Here is a 20,622-nt window from a genome sequence, read left to right on the forward strand (position 1 = left end):
TTTTTTAACAAAGGACACAGTAGGAGAAAAGCAAATTAGATAACATAAGTAAATTGGAAAGATGCTTATAAATTGCATGCTTTATCTGAATCTTGAAAGTTTTACTGTCCCTTTAAGTCAGAAAACTGAAAGAGCACATGCCTGACCCTATCAGATAAATGTCCCTAATTTGCATTTCTGCTGGAGCCAAACAATAGTTATTTTATTTATTTAATGACAGTGGCAGGCCCCAAACTCAAATCCATATTACCTCATGCAAACAAGAGAAGTGGTGGGGGTAGTTTGACCATTGAAAAACAATTGCAGCAATCAAGGTGTTAAGCTGTTCTAATATAGTTAAGAATCTGCTATGTTAATATATTTGAAAAGTGCAGACAAATGTTGTAATTGCAAGGGGTTTACTGCCCCTTTTAAAGTGACAAACTAAAAATTCAATCCCCCATAAAATGTTTAAACCTAAAAAACAATGCTAAATTATTTCTCTTCCTTTTCCTGTAATTTACCTCTGCAATTTGCACCTTTTCTACTTCCCCCAGATTTACAACAGTACAGGCATAATACTCTGTGCCATTTGGAATAGGATGTTTCTAAATGTAATAAAGTGTTTTGTCTTTTTAAATAACGATGTTCCTGTGCTGAATAAAACCCACATTTTCTGTGGGAGTTTTCCCTGAGAGCCAATGAACTGTGCACTTCCTGTTTAACATTAAAGTGAATGTAAATTTTAAAGAATTAAAGCCCAGGATCAAAAAATTATCTTAAAAACAGGGGCACTCATTCATTAAACTTTATACATTGCAGCATTTTTTTTAAATAGAAGAAGAGACAGATGCACCAAATGGCCCAATATTGTTTGTTCCAAAAGATGTATATAATAGTGGTGCGTTAAATTACACTCACGTGTATTGGAGCACTCCAATTAGTGCAGTAGGAGCAGTCTGAGATCTATTACAGTCACCCAGCAGACCGACCTCTTGGAGGGGGTAGCTAATCTGTGGTGGGAAATACAAAAAGACACAAAGGTGCCTATATGGCCTAGTACAGTTTAAACCATGGAGCAAGTGATATGAGTGGTATGATATATACTCACATTTGTTGTAGCATCTCCAATGATGCCAATAAAGCAGGAAGGGATCAATATAGTCACCCAACAGACTTATACAAGGCAAACAGCATAGACCAAAACTATGATGAAACAGCTTGTTGCTGAGAAACGCATCGCTTGTGTTACGGTACCAACAGGATACCAAGGGTTAACACCAGATGAACAATGTCCTGCATAGGGAATCAGCAACTCACAACCCAGCCAGTTTTTCCCCTCAAACATGAGACCAGGCTTCACATCAGGTTTAAAACAGAATGACATTTATTAAAGGCTAGATGCCTAGTATTTATACAGGTTTGACCCCAAATGGGGGGGTTGAAAGACTGTTGTACATTACATGGAGGGAACACGCCCTTTTACATGATACAATAGAATACATTACTTTACTTAGGCAGATATCAAGTTAAACATAAGACACAATGGAGTCCTTATCACCAACAGTCTGACTCTGGAGGTGATTAAACAATGGAATTCTTATCACTAACTAAATTATGGCTGGAGCCAGCAACTTGTATTTAGAAAATAAAGTTAACGCTTTCAGTCCTGACCGAAGGGTCCGTCACAGCTTGTTTGTATATCTTTTAATAAAGTAAAGTTGATTACTTTTTACAAAGACACTTGCTGTACTGTTTTTTGGACCAACTATTTTGGCCCACTGGACATCCTGGAGTTTTGGTCTATGCTGTTTGCCTTGTATAAGTCTGTTGGGTGACTATATTGATCCCTTCTTGCTTTATTGGCATCATTGGAGATGCTACAACAAATGTGAGTATATATCATACCACTCATATCACTTGCTCCATGGTTTAAACTGTACTAGGCCATATAGGCACCTTTGTGTCTTTTTGTATTTCCCACCACAGATTAGCTACCCCCTCCAAGAGGTCGGTCTGCTGGGTGACTGTAATAGATCTCAGACTGCTCCTACTGCACTAATTGGAGTGCTCCAATACACGTGAGTGTAATTTAACGCACCACTATTATATATATCTTTTGGAACAAACAATATTGGGCCATTTGGCGCATCTGTCTCTTCTTCTATTTTTAGATTGTTGTCCTGGGATCCAGGCCGGGTCCTCCACAGATTGCTGCCAGTGCCCACTACCATCTATATATCAAGAGACTATTTGCTCTTTTTCAGATTGTTGCCAGTACCTACTACCATCTATATATCAAGAGACTAATTGCTCTTCTCAAACAGTGTGAAACTACTCCTTTCATTTTTTGGTGATATTGTATAAATCCTCTTGATATTATTAGACTAGATAATAATCTTCAGTTTACTGTATATAGCATCAAGGGCGCCCCCTATCTAGTAGAGTATTTTTTTTTTTTAAATACTTACCTTTTTCCTTAGGATACCCAGACCGGCGATCCTCTGTACTTACCACAGCAATGACGAAACCGGCTTCCTCCAATCGTTGCGTGGCCTCATGAGATGGACGCCATGATTGGAGGAAGCCGGTTTCGTCATTGCTGAGGTAAGTACAGAGGATCGCCGGTCTGCTGTCATAAAGAAAAAGGTAAGTATTAAAAAATAAACGCTGCAAAGTAAAGTTTAACGAATGAAAGTGCCCCTGTTTTTAATAGTATGTTTGGATCCTGGGCTTGAGCATGCTTTCCTTGTCTATGTTTTGGCCAATCAAATGCCAGATGTAAATAAGCTTTGTGTACTGACGGAAGTCATTATTGTAGCAGGATTAGCAACACTGGGGGATTAGAAAAATAACAATTTTCAAAAGGTAAATTACTGAAAAAACAAGCAAGTTAAAGGGATAGGAAAGTCAAACATTTTCTTTTGTGATTCAGAGAGAGCAAACCATTTATACAAAGTTTCCAATTTACTTCTATTATCAAATTTGCTTTGTTCCCATGAGATTCTTTGTTGAAGAGATACCTAGGTAGGCATCTGGTGCACTATATGCCCTCTAGTGCTCTTGCTAAGGGATAACATTCTTGCAAAACTGCTGCCATATAGTGATCCAGAAATGGGCAGGCTCCTAAGCATATGTCCCTGCTATTCAACAAAAGTTACCAAGACAACAAAGATAATTTGCTAATAGAAGTAAGTTATAAAGTTGTTTAAAATCTTGAAAGGAAAAAAATTGGTGTTTCATATCCCTTTAAATAATTCATATACCTGTACATGTTATTTTTCTAATTAGATGATTTAATACTGAGTTTAAAGGGACATAAAGCACAAGAAGAAAATAAAAACGTATTTGAACATTTTATTTTTGTACTGTTGTTTCCATAGAACTGCATGTGTAACCCCCACATCGTTAAACTGAGCTTCAGAGCAGCAATGCACACCTGCTCCAGAGCTGAACACAGGATTTGCGGCTATTCACATATGCTCCTTGTGATTGGTTCCGTTTTGGATCAGTAGTGTATTGCTGCTCCTGAAAGGGTTAAACACATAGATATTTATATTCAAGAAATAGTGCAATGAGAAGAGGCACAAAGGCATTAGAGCATTTGTATTGCACCATTATTTCCCTTTAGTGGCTTATACTACGGCTGTATTACTGCGCACACGGAATAAATGGTGTCCGTTCTGTACAGCTATAAGGCACTGGAGTTATATGTGCACTGCTTTACTTTACAGGGCATGTCCCTGAGTGGGGGAGAGCAGAAAGAGGCCATTGACCAGTTAATTAAGGAGATGGAGAGGCGCTTTCCCAAACTCAGTGAAAACTATTACATCACAAGCGACGCTATCGGTGCCATCGCAACTGCCACAAAGCTAGGTTAGTTGACAGCTCAAACAACATAATTTTATTGTTTGTCATCATCTAGACTCTCCTGAGCAGCTCCCTTCCTCTGCTTCCCTCTTTCCCAGGCGGTGTGGTACTTATTTCAGGAACGGGATCTAATTGCAAACTGGTCAATGCAGACGGATCAGTGGTCGGCTGCGGTGGCTGGGGACACATGATGGGAGACGAGGGGTCAGGTAAACGATATACAGCATGTCTCAGGGTTAGATAGAAGTCTAGATGTGCTGCATGACCAGTAGAGAGGTATAGTTAGATTTACAGCAAATGATTGTGTGTCCCTTATGGTATGTGCCTGGAAAGATAAATTACAAACATATCCCTTATTCCTTTGTGGCCTGGCTTCCTTTTTCTTCACATCCTGTAGCCTCACCTCTCTCAACTGCTTTTTCTAAGCTTCTTTCTTCTCTTGGTGTCTCTCAGTGGACATCTTCCCAACCCACTCTATCAACCTTGTTTTCTCCCAACTCTCCATTAAGTTTATCCACCACCATTTTTACACTTGCTGTACCTGCTACGAGGTGTAAGATAAAAAGTGCTCAAAAGCTAGAACCTATAAGATGGAGATCTTTATAAAATAAGTGGGAACTAAAAAAGTATATAGTCTAAAACAGCGGTCGCCAGCCAGTGGTCCATGGACCACTGGTGGTCCACGAGAAGATGTTGGTGGTCCTTGACACCATCAAGCAGGAATTAATCTCCTCTGATGGTGTCACCCCAGTTGCGCCGCAACTCCCTACAGTTCCTGGATGGACATCAGTGAAAACCGATGGAGGAGGAGTTAAATTACAATCTCCCTATGCACGTCGTTTCGTTGTGTAGTACTGCACAACTTGCTTAGCTAGATTGTTTTTTTAACTCCTCTCGCCCGGCACGTTGCTCGGAGGAAGATGCTTCCATTCTAAAGCCAGCAGAGGTTGATATAGTCTTGGCTTAAAATAGTGGAATTAAAGTATATAAAAAAAGAAAATCTTTAACAAAAAAAATTATCTTATATTTCTTTTATTTTCTTCCCTTTACCTGTCTCTTTGTTGTAGTTTTCCTAATTCCTTCAGATGGACTTACATCACTGTTTGTCTTCCTACCCCCCATCTTCTTTTTTTATTAAATATTAATTATTTTTCATTCTAATCATTTTATTCCACCTGAATTCCAGTAATTGCCACCCAGCAGATTAGCCATATGCCACCAGTATTATAGTGATTGCCAGTAACATCAGTTGTGGTTAGCTCACATCCATATTGAGAGCTTTCTGATATAAACTTAATTTATGACTCCAATGTCTGTTCATGACCATAAGTAGTTTTGAATAAATCCCAACTGAGGAGGTAACTTGGAAGTCTTGTGGTCCTTTTAAACATAATTCTTTTTTCCCCACATTCTGCCACTCTGTTTCCAGCTCAAAAGTTGGCACTCACCCTTCATTTGTCATTTGGAAGTATTCTCTCAGTTCTGTCATTCAGTTAGTTAATTCAAAAAAATAATTCTTAAAAATATGTAACTATATACATTGAGGCCTATTTATCATATGTCTGTCGGACCTGATCCGACAGTGCGGATCAGGTCCAACAGACATCGCTGAATGCGGAGAGCAATACGCTCTCCATATTCAGCATTGCACCAGCAGCTCTTGTGAGCCGCTGGTGCAACGCCGCCCCCTGCAGACTCACGGCCAATCGGCCGCCAGCAGGGAGGTGTCAATCAACCCGATCGCACTCGATTGGGTTGAATTCCGGCGATTCCTGTCCGCCTCATCAGAGCAGGCGGACAGGGTTATGGAGCAGCGGTCTTTAGACCGCCGCTTCATAACTGCTGTTTCTGATGAGCCTGCAGGCTCGCCAGAAACACGGGGCGTCAAGTTCCATTCGGAGCTTGATAGATAGGCCCCATAATGTAAACTTAGCTATGGTTATACTAGTTATGTACAGTATGCATGTGTGTGTGTATATATATATGAAATAGAGCAATACACTACTGAACATAACAGTGACATCATTGACAGAGGAGAGGAAGACTGGGAGAATAAGCTACGAACCCAAGTAGAACAGTATCAGAAGGAACTAACTGCCTTCAAGAACAGAAAGTTTGAAGCAGTATTAGATGATTCCCGGGAGAAAAAGGTATACAAGTGGCTGTTGAAACCCGAGGAGAGAAAAAGATTAAGGGAATTCTGCCCTAGAAGATACAGAGCAAGGAGACTGTGGAACCTAACCACAGTGGATAGCTCAGGCTCCAGAACGGACTCGGATACAGCACCTGAACAAGGCATACCGACTGATACGCAAGTTGAAAGAGGGATGACAATGAGGTCAAAAAATGGAGGAGGGGTGCCCCCACCCGAGGAGGGGGCAACATAAGAGACAGTCCCCCATGGCAAAGGAGATGAAAGAGGATATGGTAGTGAACATCAGCCAAAGGATGCTCACAGAAGATGACCGATCATTGCTTCAGAAAGGATTATCTTTTGTCCCCACCAAATACACAGACAAGTTTGAATTGTATATTGACATTCAGCGATTTCAACGTTCACTCAGGTTAAAGGAATTCTTCAGAGATGCACAAGGTCAACAGAGATCAGACTTCAGAAAGAAAGGCAGTTTTGACCCTAAAAGTACTAACCACACGATACAAACCTTTTGCAAAAAAATGGAGAAAGATCTGTATAGATCAACAACAGAACAAAAGGAAGCAGTCAGGTTCAACCTGAGTAAAAAAGAGAGAGCAGCCATGAAGAGTTTGGCTGAAGATAACACTATTGTGCTAAGGAGAGCGGACAAAGGTTGGGCAATTGTCATCTTGGATTATAGCTACTACCGGGAAGAAATACTCTCCCAACTGGATGATACGTTGGTTTATTGCAAATTGCCAAGAGACCCAACCCAAAAGTTCAAGAAAGAGATAGATGACTATGTTACGGATGTGTATAATGACAAATTGATAGACCAACAAACGATGGCATACCTAAAGGTTGATTACCCAAAGACTCCAATTTACATGGATAGCCTACTGCAACCCCTGGTCCAGAACATGAATACATATATCAATGATTCCAACGAAGTTATCATGTCCCTTAGAGACCTACATGTCAAGGAAGAAGAAGACTTGCTAGTGACACTAGATGTCACTAGCTTGTACACGGTTATTCCCCAACAAGAAGGCTTGGCAGCAGTAAGGAAACAGCTATTGAACACATACTGGATTTATTGGAGACATGCCTGCAGAAAAATTATTTTCATTTTGAAAACCAGTTTTTTTCTCCAACTTATGGGCACAGCTATGAGCTCCAGCGTGGCACCTTCATATGCCAACTTATTTATGTCAGAATTTGAAAATGGAACAATGTGCTTCCAAAGGTCAGAAATCATCTATTTCAAGAGATATATTGATGACCTACTACTGGTATGGACAGGACAGGAAGAGGACCTCATAACCTGGTTCAATGAACTCAACTCAGAACATCAATTATTGAAATTCAAGATGAATCACAACAGGAACAAGAGAGAATTCCTAGATCTTAAACTATACAAAAAGGACAATAGGATTAGCACCACATTGTACCGAAAACCGACGGATAAAAAATCTTTATTGGAGGCTTCAAACTGCCATCCGTCTGCCTTAAAGAAAGCCCTTCCAAAATCTCAATTCATCAGGGTGGTAAGAAATAACACAGATGAAAAGCAAACAGAAATACAAGTGGAGGAGATGAGACAACGTTTCCTACAGAGGGGGTACCATAACCGACTTCTGAATGAACATATATCTGCATTGAATGACAAGGATGTCAGAAACAAAAAGATGAATGTAGTGAGTGAGGACAAAATGACCCTGGCTATGACATACTCAGCAGATAAAAATGAGTCTGGTAGAATTCTAAAGGATAATTGGGAGATATTCTGCAGCGATGATACACTACCCTTTAATAAGATGGACACACCAAGGATAGGATTCAGAAGAGGAAGATCTTTAAAAGACATTCTACAAAAAACGGAACCGACACATTGCTACAAGACAAAGACATGGTTGGAAAATACAAAACCCGGTTGCTACAAAAGTAGCGGTTGTACCACATGTAATGGAATGCTGACGGGATCCTTCTTTCATCATCCGAGGAACAGAAAAAAATACTTCCATAAACACAGGTTGATGTGCGCCACCAAATTTGTGGTATATTTACTACACTGTCCTTGTAGTTTGTTTTATGTAGGAAAAACGAGTGATGATCTGAGGACAAGGATGGCTAACCATAGAAGTGCCATCCGTGCAGCTATCAAAAACAAAGAGTCAGAACAACCTGTGGCACGCCACTTCCTACAGAACAATCGTAATGTATCAGAGTTGAGATATACTCTCATTGATCATGTCCCTCCGTTGATGAGAGGAGGGGACCGGAAAAAGATACTTATGCAGAGAGAGGCTAGATTGACTTTTGAACTGGACACACTGATCCCGAAGGGCCTTAATACTAAAATTGAATGGCACAGCTTTTTGTAACGTCCCGATGCCAATCTTTCCATGCGTAGCACAAATTATATTTCCGTATTTGCTAGATGTATATAGTTGCAATTCAAGTTCAGTTTAGGCAACTTAGTTAGATGTAACATTGTGTGTAATTTTGTGCACAATTTTCTACATGTACACTGCTGCGTTACGCCCGGTCTAATAGTGACCAAGGATATATTAGTTAATTGGCGCTATGTATATGCCCTTACTATAATCAGCTATGGTCAATTTTGTTTTAATTCATACTTTGTTTATATGATTTCCAATAGAGGTAGCTATTTGAGCCCTAGGAATAGTTATAGTAGCCATGTATTGATATAAAGGTTTCTTGACATGCTGAATAGAGATTTAGCGTTTTTAACATTTCTTTATGTTTTTATGTTTATATGTATTTTCTGGGTAATAGTAGAGATATTTAACACATTGGATACTATGTGTCTAGCAGGCGATAAGAGAAATTAAAAACACATAAACAAATTGGTCAAACAAAGGACTATATAGAATAGCTGATATACTAATAGATGACAAAATAATGTTGTATGAGCAATACCAGGCCCTTGACACCACAGACAAGAATATATGGTATTTACAACTGAAATCTAGAGCACATGAAATTAAGGTAACACAAAACTATCTCCAAATACTGCACTTGAATCCCTTTGTCTCTCCAAAAATTATTTACAAGGAAAGATAGCCACATTATATCCTATCTTTAACTCAACCTTTAAGGATAACAAAACACAACTGATGCTAAAATGGGAACAGGACTTTAGGGAACTCTTGGCCAATCAAGACCTGGACAGCAAACTTAGCTAAAGGACAATCTTTCACATGCAACACGACACTCAAAGAGAACTTCTTAAAGGTGGCATTTGGATGGTACCTCTACCCAACTAGATCTAGTAAACCAGAAGACATCTCATCAAAGTTATGTTATAGAGGCTGTGATGAGAGTGGAACATTCTTGCATATGTGGTGGCATTGTGATAAAATTCGAGATATTTGGGACCAAACATCTACACTACTAAGCTCCATATTCCAAAAACAAATAACAATAGCTCCAGAACATTTCCCAATCCATGGCCTTTCAAAACATAACAACAAACTGACTATGGCTCTTTGAACTATAGCAACATTTAGCATAGCCCAATTCTGGAAGACAAATCCATCAAATTTCACCTTCATAACAAACAAAATAATATATCACTATAACATTGCAAGCTCTGCAGCCGAATCTCTTTTTTTTGTTGCAATGGGAACAATTTATCATGTACCATGAAGCAAATATGAGAAAAAGAAACTAAGATGCTAAAACCACAAACTCCACCAAAGAGGTGAGGCCGAGACCCGCAGAGAGACCTTCCCACAAGAAAAATATATAATGTAACTATGGTGAATACCTAAAGTGTGACATTTCTTTAGTGACTAACCTATTAAAGATACTTTTACATACTATAATAAGGTTCATTGTATAAAATAATAGTGACCTTAAAGTGAATGTCAATTTTATCCTCATGTAAGCCTGCTAAGCGTTCATCTATGGTATACAATTAAAATCATTATGTTTTTTTTTTAATCTGAATTACGATTTTATCATAAATTATAAATAAATAATTCTACCGTTTATTTCCAAGCTCCTCCCAGAGCTGACTTCCTTCTTCTATATGTCTGACGTATACAGCGGTCCCACCCGCTCTATACATATGTGTCAAGCGCACCCCTGAGAGAGAGAGAGTGGTCCTGCGCATGCGCAACAGCAGATCTCAATGCCACTTACTTTCAGCGATCGAAGGAGCAGTCATATATTTTTCATTAGCAGCGGCATTGAGCATGCGCGAATCGTGGACACGCATCTAGGTTCCATCCGATGAATAGGGATTAGCGCATGCGCACAATACTAACGTGACGTAGGAGGAAAGGGGATGAATCCCACGGGGTATGAAATGTGATTAGACAGAATAATCTGAGAAATCTGTCACTCAAAACTGAGCTATAGCGGGCGGAGATGCAGCGTGAATAGAGATAGACTTCAAAGTTCAAATTTGTGAGTACTATTCTGTTTTATAAAGGAATGATGAATGAAAGTCTAGTTATTTTTAGAATATGTTTCATGTGGCGTGACCGATTGCAGTTAACTTTACATTCACTTTAAGAATGTAGCCTGATTGAATTTTTTGTTCATGTATATTAAATATAACAAAATATAAACACATAAACAGATTCTAATGTTCAAATACTAACACTCTATTTATTAATAAATAATTAATATGTCATAAAATCACAATATTAAGAAATAATTCATATGTCAAAAATTAAAATATGGGTTTGGCCAACCTCAAATGGAAAATAAAGATAAAATTATGTTTACCTGTAATCCCAAATGATGCGATATGTAGTTGCACCTACTTTGAGGTTTCCTTATTGTAATGCTGGAGCCGGTTGCGGTATTCCCCCTTTCAGCTTTGCTCTGGGTGTCCGCGGTATTTTGGAAAAATCTCTATGCTGGCTCTTCGGCTCTCCAAAACTATAATGGTGTCCTTGTTAGGACAAAAGGAAAAGTCTGGTGCTTGTGTATCAGAGTAGTATCTTAGCAACACGTTTTGGCTGAGAGAAGCCAAGGTAGATGGACACAGTCTCTGAAATGTACAAACATTTTCCTCCTTGGTTTAGTGCAAATACAAATCCGTCCAGAGATTGGAATTTTAGCGAGGGAGCTTCTGCCCTTAGTACCAAGTACACTTGAGTTTTGAGTTTAGCCTCAGCATGGACCTTTTTCAATTGCTCTGGGAGCTTTCTTATATTTTAGGGTCTTCCTTCTTCCCATGAAGATGTTGTTTGTGAGGAATACAGCCTCTGGATGTTTGGTGCCTGTTTGTTCCTGTGCATTTACACCCAGCTTTATTTTTAAACAACTTTCCAATTTATTTCTCTTATCAATTTTGTTTCATTCTTTGGATATCCTTTATTGAAGGAGCTGCAATGCACTTTGGGTAGCTAGCTGAACACTATGGTAAGCTAATGACAACATTTGCATACACAAATCAGCAGCTATCTCCCAGCTCCTGAGCTTACCTAAGTATCCTTTTCAGCAAAGGATACCAAAAGAACAAATAAAATTAGATAATAGATGTAAATTGGAAAGTTGTTTAAAATTGTGTGTTCTATCTGAATAATTTAATCCCTTAAAGCCACAGTGCTATGATTATCATGGAACCAGCTGCTCAGTTTGTAACTGCCAGTGGAACCTTAGCCAATATTACAAGGTATGTGTAATATTTGATATATAGCCCTTATTATTTCTTTAGGCTTCCATAATTTTAACTTAGGCTGAAGGATATATAAAATCACAAAATATATTGCCAAATATCAGCCATCTGATTATTTTTAAAATAAAAAAAAAGTTTTTATTGAAGGAAACTGCTTGGTTTATAGTCTGTGTTAAAGGGATATGAAACCCACATTTTTTTATTTCATGATTCAGATAGAGCATACAATTTTTAGCAACTTTCTAATTTACACCTATTATACATTTTTCTTCATTCTCTTGGTATTTTTATTTGAATGAGCATGAATGTACGCTTAGGAGCCGGCCCATATTTGGTTCAGCACCCTGGGTAGCGCTTGATGATTGGTGGCTTCATTTACTTCTCACTCAAGACCCAAGTAAAATTCTTGTCCGATCACTCATAAAGTGATGTGTTGACTACTGCAGTTCTCTTCTAATTGATTTACGTCTCGACAGACTCTCTTCACTTCGGTCTGCCATAAATGCTTCTTCTAGACTTATGCACCTCACCCACTGTCACCCTCTGCCTTTCTCAACACTAGATTCCACTATCTTCCAGGATCAAAATGCAATTATAACCATAACTTACAAAATTATTCACAAAACTCCCCATTATATCTCAAACCTCATCTCTACATACTCTCTTAGCTGCCTCCTCTGCTCTGTTTCTCACCTACCCATCTCATAACCACCGACCACAGTATCAGGACTTCACTCGGGTCACACTTGTCCTATAGAGTTCTCTTCCTCAGTCTGTCAGGTACTTTCACAGAAGTAAAAGCTTTAAATCATCCCTCAACACCTACTTCTTCAGAGAAGCCCAACACCTAACCGCATAAATTTATAGCTGATCCAAACCCAAAGGACTATGGCCTACAATCTGCACTCACCACATACTACCCACCAACGTTTGTCTCTAGTTAACAGTGAGATTAAAAGCTTTTTAGGCCGCAGGTTCCTGTAATCCTTCAATCAGTCTGTCTTCCATGTCTTGTCTTTAATTTCATTTTCAGGACAATTAGGATCTCTGTCATGAGCAGTGACATTTATCTTTTTGATTTAACTTATATTGTCAAAAATCTATTATTTTCGTTTTACTATTTCTCCAGAATATAATTGTACTTTTGTAACTTAAAAATAATACTATATGTAATCAAGAATATTAAGCAAAAAATGCAAACAATTTACTATTATTGTGGTTGCAGCCTACTGGATAGCTCACCAAGGTATGAAGACTGTATTTGATGAAATCGACAATCTAGCTCCCTCTCCATATGACATCACCTACGTCCAGCAAGCTATGTTCAGCTACTTCCAGGTAATTTTATGGCCGCCAAGCTATGTTCAGCTACTTCCAGGTAATTTAATGGCCAACAAGCTATGTTCAGCTACTTCCAGGTAATCTAAAGGCTACCAAGCTATGTTCAGCTACTTCCAGGTAATTTTATGGCCAACAAGCTATGTTCAGCTAATTCCAGGTAATCTAATGGCCAACAAGCTATGTTCAGCTACTTCCAGGTAATTTAATGGTCGCCAAGCTATGTTCAGCTACTTCCAGGTAATCTAATGGCCAACAAGCTATGTTTAGCTACTTCCAGGTTATTGAATAGCTAACAAGCTATGTTCAACTACTTCCAGGTAATCTAAAGGCTACCAAGCTATGTTCAGCTACTTCCAGGTAATTTTATGGCCAACAAGCTCTGTTCAGCTACTTCCAGGTAATCTAATGGCCAACAAGCTATGTTCAGCTACTTCCAGGTAATCTAATGGCCAACAAGCTACGTTCAGCTACTTCCAGGTAATTTAATGGTCGCTAAGCTATGTTCAGCTACTTCCAGGTAATCTAATGGCCAACAAGCTATGTTTAGCTACTTCCAGGTTATTGAATAGCTAACAAGCTATGTTCAACTACTTCCAGGTAATCTAATGGCTACCAAGCTATGTTCAGCTACTTCTAGGTAATCTAATGGTCAACAAGCTATGCTCAGCTACTTCCAGGTAATATAATGGCCAACAAGCTATGTTCAGCTACTTCCAGGTTATCTAATAGCTAACAAGCTATGTTCAGCTACTTCCATGTAATGTAATGGCTAACAAGCTATGTTCAGCTACTTCCAGGTTATCTAATAGCTAACAAGCTATGTTCAGCTACTTCCAGGTAATATAATGGCTAACAAGCTATGTTCAGCTACTTCCAGGTTATCTAATAGCTAACAAGCTATGTTCAGCTACTTCCATGTAATGTAATGGCTAACAAGCTATGTTCAGCTACTTCCAGGTTATCTAATAGCTAACAAGCTATGTTCAGCTACTTCCATGTAATGTAATGGCCAACAAGCTATGCTCAACTACTACAAGGTAATCAAATGGCCAACAAGCTATGTTCAACTACTTCAAGGTAATCTAATGGCCAACAAGCTATGTTCAACTACTTCAAGGTAATCTAATGGCTAACAAGCTACTTCCAGGTAATCTATGGGCGAAAAGAGTTCACTGCAAAAAAGACAACATACATTTTAAAAGCTTTTGTTATGTCAGAAATAAACTGTTGCTGTAGTGCATCACTCCTCCAGCTCATAAAAGGGATATCAATGTAAAAACTAAACTTCCATCATTTAACTAGAGTACATTTATAAAACAAAGTCCTCATTTACTTCTCTTGGCAAATGTACCCAGTTCTTTTGTTGTCTGTTGAGGTTGGTATTCTTACAACGGCTACATATTTGCAACTGACACTCCATAAGAATGACTTTAAGGGGATGTTAAACAGTAAATACATGCTAGACATGCTACTTCCAGGTAATCTAATGGCCAACAAGCTATGTTCAGCTTCTTCCAGGTAATCTAATGGTCAACAAGCTATGTTCCGCTACTTCCAGGTAATGTAATGGCCAAACAAGTTATGTCCAGCTACTTCCCAATAATCTAATGGCCAGCAAGCTAAGTTTAGCTACTTCCAGGTAATCAAATGGCCAACAAGCTTTGTTCAGCTACTTCCAGGTAATCTAATGGCCAACAAGCTATGTTCAACTACTTCCAGGTAATCAAATGGCCAACAAGCTATGTTCAACTACTTCCAGGTAATCAAATGGCCAACAAGCTATGTTCAGCTGCTTCCAGGTAATCTAATGGCCAACAAGCTTTTTTTCAGCTACTTCCAGGTAATCTAATGGCCAACAAGCTATGTTCAGTTTCTTCCAGGTAATCTAATGGTCAACAAGCTATGTTCCGCTACTTCCAGGTAATGTAATGGCCAAACAAGTTATGTCCAGCTACTTCCCTATAATCTAATGGCCAACAAGCTATGTTTAGCTACTTCCAGGTAATCAAATGGCCAACAAGCTTTGTTCAGCTACTTCTAGGTAATCTAATGGCCAACAAGCTATGTTCAACTACTTCCAGGTAATCTAATGGCCAACAAGCTATGTTCAGCTACTTCCAGGTAATCTAATGGCCAACAAGCTATGTTCAGCTACTTCCAGGTAATCTAATGGCCAACAAGCTTTTTTTCAGCTACTTACAGGTAATCTAATGGCCAACAAGCTATGTTCAGCTTCTTCCAGGTAATCTAATGGCCAACAAGCTATGTTCAGCTACTTCCATGTAATTTAATGGCCAACAAGCTATGTTAAGTTACTTCCAGGTAATCTAATGGCCAACAAGCTATGTTCAGCTACTTCCAGGTAATCTAATGGCTAACAAGCTATGTTCAGCTACTTCCAGGTAATCTAATGGCTAACAAGCTATGTTCAGCTACTTCCAGGTAATCTAATGGCTAACAAGCTATGTTCAGCTACTTCCAGGTAATCTAATGGCTAACAAGCTATGTTCAGCTACTTCCAGGTAATCTATGGGCGAAAAGAGTTCACTGCAAAAAAGACAACATACATTTTAAAAGCTTTTGTTATGTCAGAAATAAACTGTTCCTGTAGTGCATCACTCCTCCAGCTCATAAAAGAGACATCAATGTAAAAACTAAACTTCCATAATTTAACTAGAGTACATTTAAAAAACAAAGTCCTCATTTACTTCTCTTGGCAAATGTACCCAGTTCTTTTGTTGTCTGTTGAGGTTGGTATTCTTACAACGGCTACATATTTGCAACTGACACTCCATAAGAATGACTTTAAGGGGATGTTAAACAGTAAATACATGCTAGACATAATGATGTATTCAGAGCCTTAAGTTGATGTATTTTTTTACAATTTTATTAGTTGTTTAAATCTTGAATATACAAGTGTAAAGGTTTAGTTTATAGCAAGTACTTTAGTTTTTATAAAGCAATGGGCGCCGCCATGTTTGAACTAGTTTTCTATTTATCTCTGTTTGTGCAAACATGAACCTTTAGAGACCTTTTTAGATAATACTATGTTCCATACAGCCTTGTTTGTACAAAAACTTAAGTTCAAACATGGCGGTGCCGATTACTTTATAGAGACTCAATGGAATTTAGAAAAACAACCATTTCATAGTTAAATTACAGGAAAAGTGACAACATTAATATTGAAAGTATATTACAAAGTTTAACTACACATTAATAAATATTTTATATTACAATCTCATACTATTTAATATCGCTTTAAATCAAGTGAAAGCTGCTCCTAAGAGCGCACTGAGAATACAGCTGGTGACGTTGCCCTCACCTTTTAACACATTTTGCTTTCTGCAGGTATCAAACCGGCTGGGCATCCTCACCCATTTGTATACAACATTTGAAAAATCCAAGATTGCAGGATTCTGTATAAAGCTGGTGGAAGGTGAGTTACAACTCTTAGATATTCTTTATGACTGATCAGTGCCCTGCTCCAGAGCTTATTATTATGTTGTATGCTGGAGGGTCCCATAAAACAGTTGCATGCCTGACAGCATCCTGAAATATAGAGATGTGTGTCTCATAACACACATGCCCCAGAGTGTCCCTTAATACAGAGCCGAATACCCAGAGTTTCCCGTCATACAGAGCTGCATGCCCTACAGCCTCTCGTAACAAAGCTCCTCTCTAGAACAGGGCTCGACAAATGTATTAAAAATCTAGGAACTAAATGATAAATTTAGAAGCGAGGAATATATTTATTATAGTATATTATAGACAAATATTTATATACACACACATAGACCATATGGCCAGTCACTGCTATTGGACAATCAGCATTTAAATTTATCCCAAAAGTGTTCAGTGAGGTTTAGGACAGTGCTCTGTACAGCCCATTTGATTTCCTCCACACTAAACTCTTCGAACCATGTCTTCTTGGACCTTGCTTTGCTCACAATGACACAGTCATGCTCAAACAATAAGGGGCCTTCCCCAAACAAAGTTGGAAGCAACCAGTTGTCTAAAATGTCTTTATATCCTGATACATTAACATCACCCTTCACTGGAACTTAAGTCCTAGTCCAAACCCTGAAAAGCAGCCCCAAATCATTATCCCTCCTCCACCAAACTTTCCAGTAGGCACTATTCAGTCTGGTAGGTAGTGTGTTCTCCTGGTATCCACCACACCCAGAATCTTTCATAAGATAGTGAAGCAAGGTTCATCACCCCACCGAATACATTTTCACTGCTCCAGAGTCCAGTCTTGTGTCACTGTATTATGCAGCATGCCAGTGTGTCAGTTTACCATATGTGTGTCTATAAATTTCACACATGTCTGTATTCCAGGTGCCAACCTTGGGGACCCTCTCTGCTGCTCTTTGTTTCGCCAAGCTGGGGAGGTCCTTGCCCGTCATGTTGTTGCCGTCCTGCCAAAGATTGACCAAGTCAGTACATAATACAATTGCACCCCTGCCAGGACTAGATATAATCCTGTAGAATATTTATATCCATATTAAGTCATTCTGGTTTTTTCTAATGAGCCATAGATATAGCAATGCTGGACCTACTACAATAAACATCTATTTGATTAGCTCTAACAAGAGATAATTCTTAATATATATTTTATTTTTAAATTATAGATTTTTTAGAGACTTTGTAATACAGAAAAGTAACAAGTTTTGAAGAAAATGTAATTGCAAATAGAGGGATGTGAATATTTGTAGTATCGCAAAATAGTAAATGTTTGTTCGCTGTTCTTGCTGTAGCATTAAGACTCTGTATCATTACATTCATCATAAAATATATTATTAAAGGGACATTAAACACTAAGGGCTAGATTACGAGTGGCGCAAGCAATTAGGGGTTTATCACGGGTGTTTGCACATGTCGGGTTTTCCGCTCGTATTACAAGTTGAAACTAAACGCGACTGCTTGAGCGCAATCACGATTTACGCTAGAATTATCCTCAGAGCTCTGGTTATCTGTTTTGCAAAACAAATAAGTGTCACAAAACACATCAAAAATACATTACAGGGAGCGTGTCCAAGCAGCTGTCATGGCTGGCAGCATTTTTCGCTTTGGCAAGCAAAGAGAATGATAAACCACAGAATATCAGCCATCTCTCTTGTCATCTAAAGCTGAAAAGCACAGAATAGTAAATGTCAATGCTAAAAGAAATACTTCTGCTAATTTTTGAATGAATATGTATGGAGATCTGGACTTTTGGGACCTGAGGTGGCCACGTTTAGAAAGGCCCCAACTACCACCCACCCCCCCACCCGGTAACGGGGTAACATAAGAACCAACATTACTCTGCCAACATTATTACAGAGTTTACAGATAAGCTACATATAACATATTTATCAACCATGGGGAGAGCTATTTTACTATTTAAATTCTCCTGAAAGACTTTAAAAACAAGTTTTGCGAGAAGATGGAGAACTTGGCTCTACTTCTACAGCATGGAAGCAAACAAACAGACAAACACGCACTACAATGTGATACCAATGAAGAGACCGCGGAAATGAGAAGCTAAATGAGGCCACAGGTCTTTTTCGGCACCTACCTCACAGTAGATGGAGCTTAGCCCATAGCGCAGAATATCCGGCCGAACGCTGTACTAGAGACGAGACAATGCCGAACACTAGCCTGCCTTTAGCGAGCTCGCTGAGAAGGGACACACAGGAAATGCTATTGCCTATTGATGCCTACAAAGTCCTCCCTCATCAAATTATCGATCCGCAAGATGCGGCCGATCTCCGGAATCGAGACATGAGTCATCTATATGAGGGAAAGGAGGGCCTTACATATAGCATTATGCAGCCTGTAGTCACACAGCCATTTATGCCCAGTGATACATCGGGCACCTCAGCTCACCAGCCCACTCCACCAGGATTGGAGAAGAGGGTTCCATAAAGTCCATCTATAAGACGGCGACAGCAGGAGTTTCAGATCATATCTACAGGGTTTGTAAGGCAGCACTATAACATTCATTCACAAGCCCACATATCAAGAGACAAACCCATGATCACTAATACAAAAACTGGCGTTGGGTAATATTTTTATAGTAATAGGAATCCTCAGTCCTCAGATTTTGAAATGATATTCTGGACTATATTTTCAGGACCTTAGCATTGGGGCATCTTAATTAGAGCAATCTTGTTCGATGACTATGTCCAACCCATTGTAAATAACATCTGTTCATTATATATACTCTTAACTCAGTATTTCTTGTGAATCCTATTAATGTTGATAAACTTCTGTAATATTTTAGTTGTGTATTTGGGCTGAGAAATTTTATATCTGATTGCGCATATAACAGGCTACGATACAAATCTCAAATACGCAGGTTTGAAAAGTTTAACTTAAGGCTCTCCGTCGGTTAAATTTGAGACAGAGCAGTCGTAATCCCATTGAGAAGTGAGAGCTGTATTAACACATATATTATAACCTTATAGAGGTTCCTTTTTTCTTTGAAGGTCAATAAATACAATAGACCGTTGCTTACAAAGTTCTTACATCAGTACAACCCTTACTAACTTGTTTAATAATACCATTATTCTCTGCAGACCCAAGTGAACCTTTACAGTTAATTAGACTCCCTTTAAGAGTAATTTATGTTTTAACAGGCCTTTGAAGAGTGTGAGGAGTGAACAATTATTTATAATATCACTGTTTTAACTATGGCCCTATCTGAAAATATATTGTTGTATGCAAGAGACATCCTTATATGCTCTGGTATCATAACATCACAATAGATGAGGCGGTATCATGTTATACCTATTATGATCTTGCGCTGTAGTTACGCTTCATATGTCACCTATGTTTTGTTATAGATTCTGCCCCTAACACCCAAAATCACAAATTGGATTTATGTTCAGATCTATTCTTGTAAAATTAAAAGCCTAATCTTATTTCTCTCTGTTTGGTTTTATATGCTAATTTTATTTATATTACATTATTTTCAAGTGGTGCTTACCCGCTGAGTACTAAACTATGACATACTATTACCTTTTATACTATGGGGTGAAAAAGTGGCCCTTTCATAATATATACTTAAGCACATACCTATATCATTGCTCAATATTTCCTCAGCTCTCCTCTCTTTGAAATATGAGTTTGTCTGGGGTCCAAAAGTGACCTTCTATGTACTATGGAGAGTATATAATAGAAAAACATCATGTATGTAAGAACTTTCCTGATAAATGAATTTCTTTCATATTGGCAAGAGTCCATGAGCTAGTGACGTATGGGATATACAATCCTACCAGGAGGGGCAAAGTTTCCCAAACCTCAAAATGCCTATAAATACACCCCTCACCACACCCACAATTCAGTTTAACGAATAGCCAAGTAGTGGGGTGATAAAGAAAGGAGTAAAAAGCATCAACAAAGGAATTTGGAAATAATTGTGCTTTATACAAAAAAATCATAACCACCATAAAACGGGTGGGCCTCATGGACTCTTGCCAATATGAAAGAAATTAATTTATCAGGTAAGTTCTTACATAAATTATGTTTTCTTTCATGTAATTGGCAAGAGTCTATGAGCTAGTGATGTATGGGATAGCATTACCCAAGATGTGGAACTCCACGCAAGAGTCACTAGAGAGGGAGGGATAAAAATAAAAACAGCCATTTTTCG

At 38.6% G+C, this 20,622-nt stretch overlaps 1 protein-coding gene across 1 annotated transcript in view; it reads left to right on the forward strand.

The window, feature by feature from the left end:
- Positions 1-20,622, forward strand: part of NAGK (N-acetylglucosamine kinase) — a 96,714-nt gene that overhangs the window by 34,415 nt on the left and 41,677 nt on the right. Inside the window, exons 4-8 of the mRNA XM_053704335.1 lie at positions 3,714-3,855; positions 3,948-4,058; positions 12,871-12,983; positions 16,335-16,422; positions 17,325-17,422. Of these exons, the coding sequence (XP_053560310.1) occupies positions 3,714-3,855; positions 3,948-4,058; positions 12,871-12,983; positions 16,335-16,422; positions 17,325-17,422 (552 nt within the window). The remainder of the gene's footprint in view (positions 1-3,713; positions 3,856-3,947; positions 4,059-12,870; positions 12,984-16,334; positions 16,423-17,324; positions 17,423-20,622) is intronic.

Source organism: Bombina bombina, chromosome 2 (genome assembly GCF_027579735.1).
Source record: "Bombina bombina isolate aBomBom1 chromosome 2, aBomBom1.pri, whole genome shotgun sequence".
In the NCBI taxonomy this organism is placed as follows: domain Eukaryota; kingdom Metazoa; phylum Chordata; class Amphibia; order Anura; family Bombinatoridae; genus Bombina; species Bombina bombina.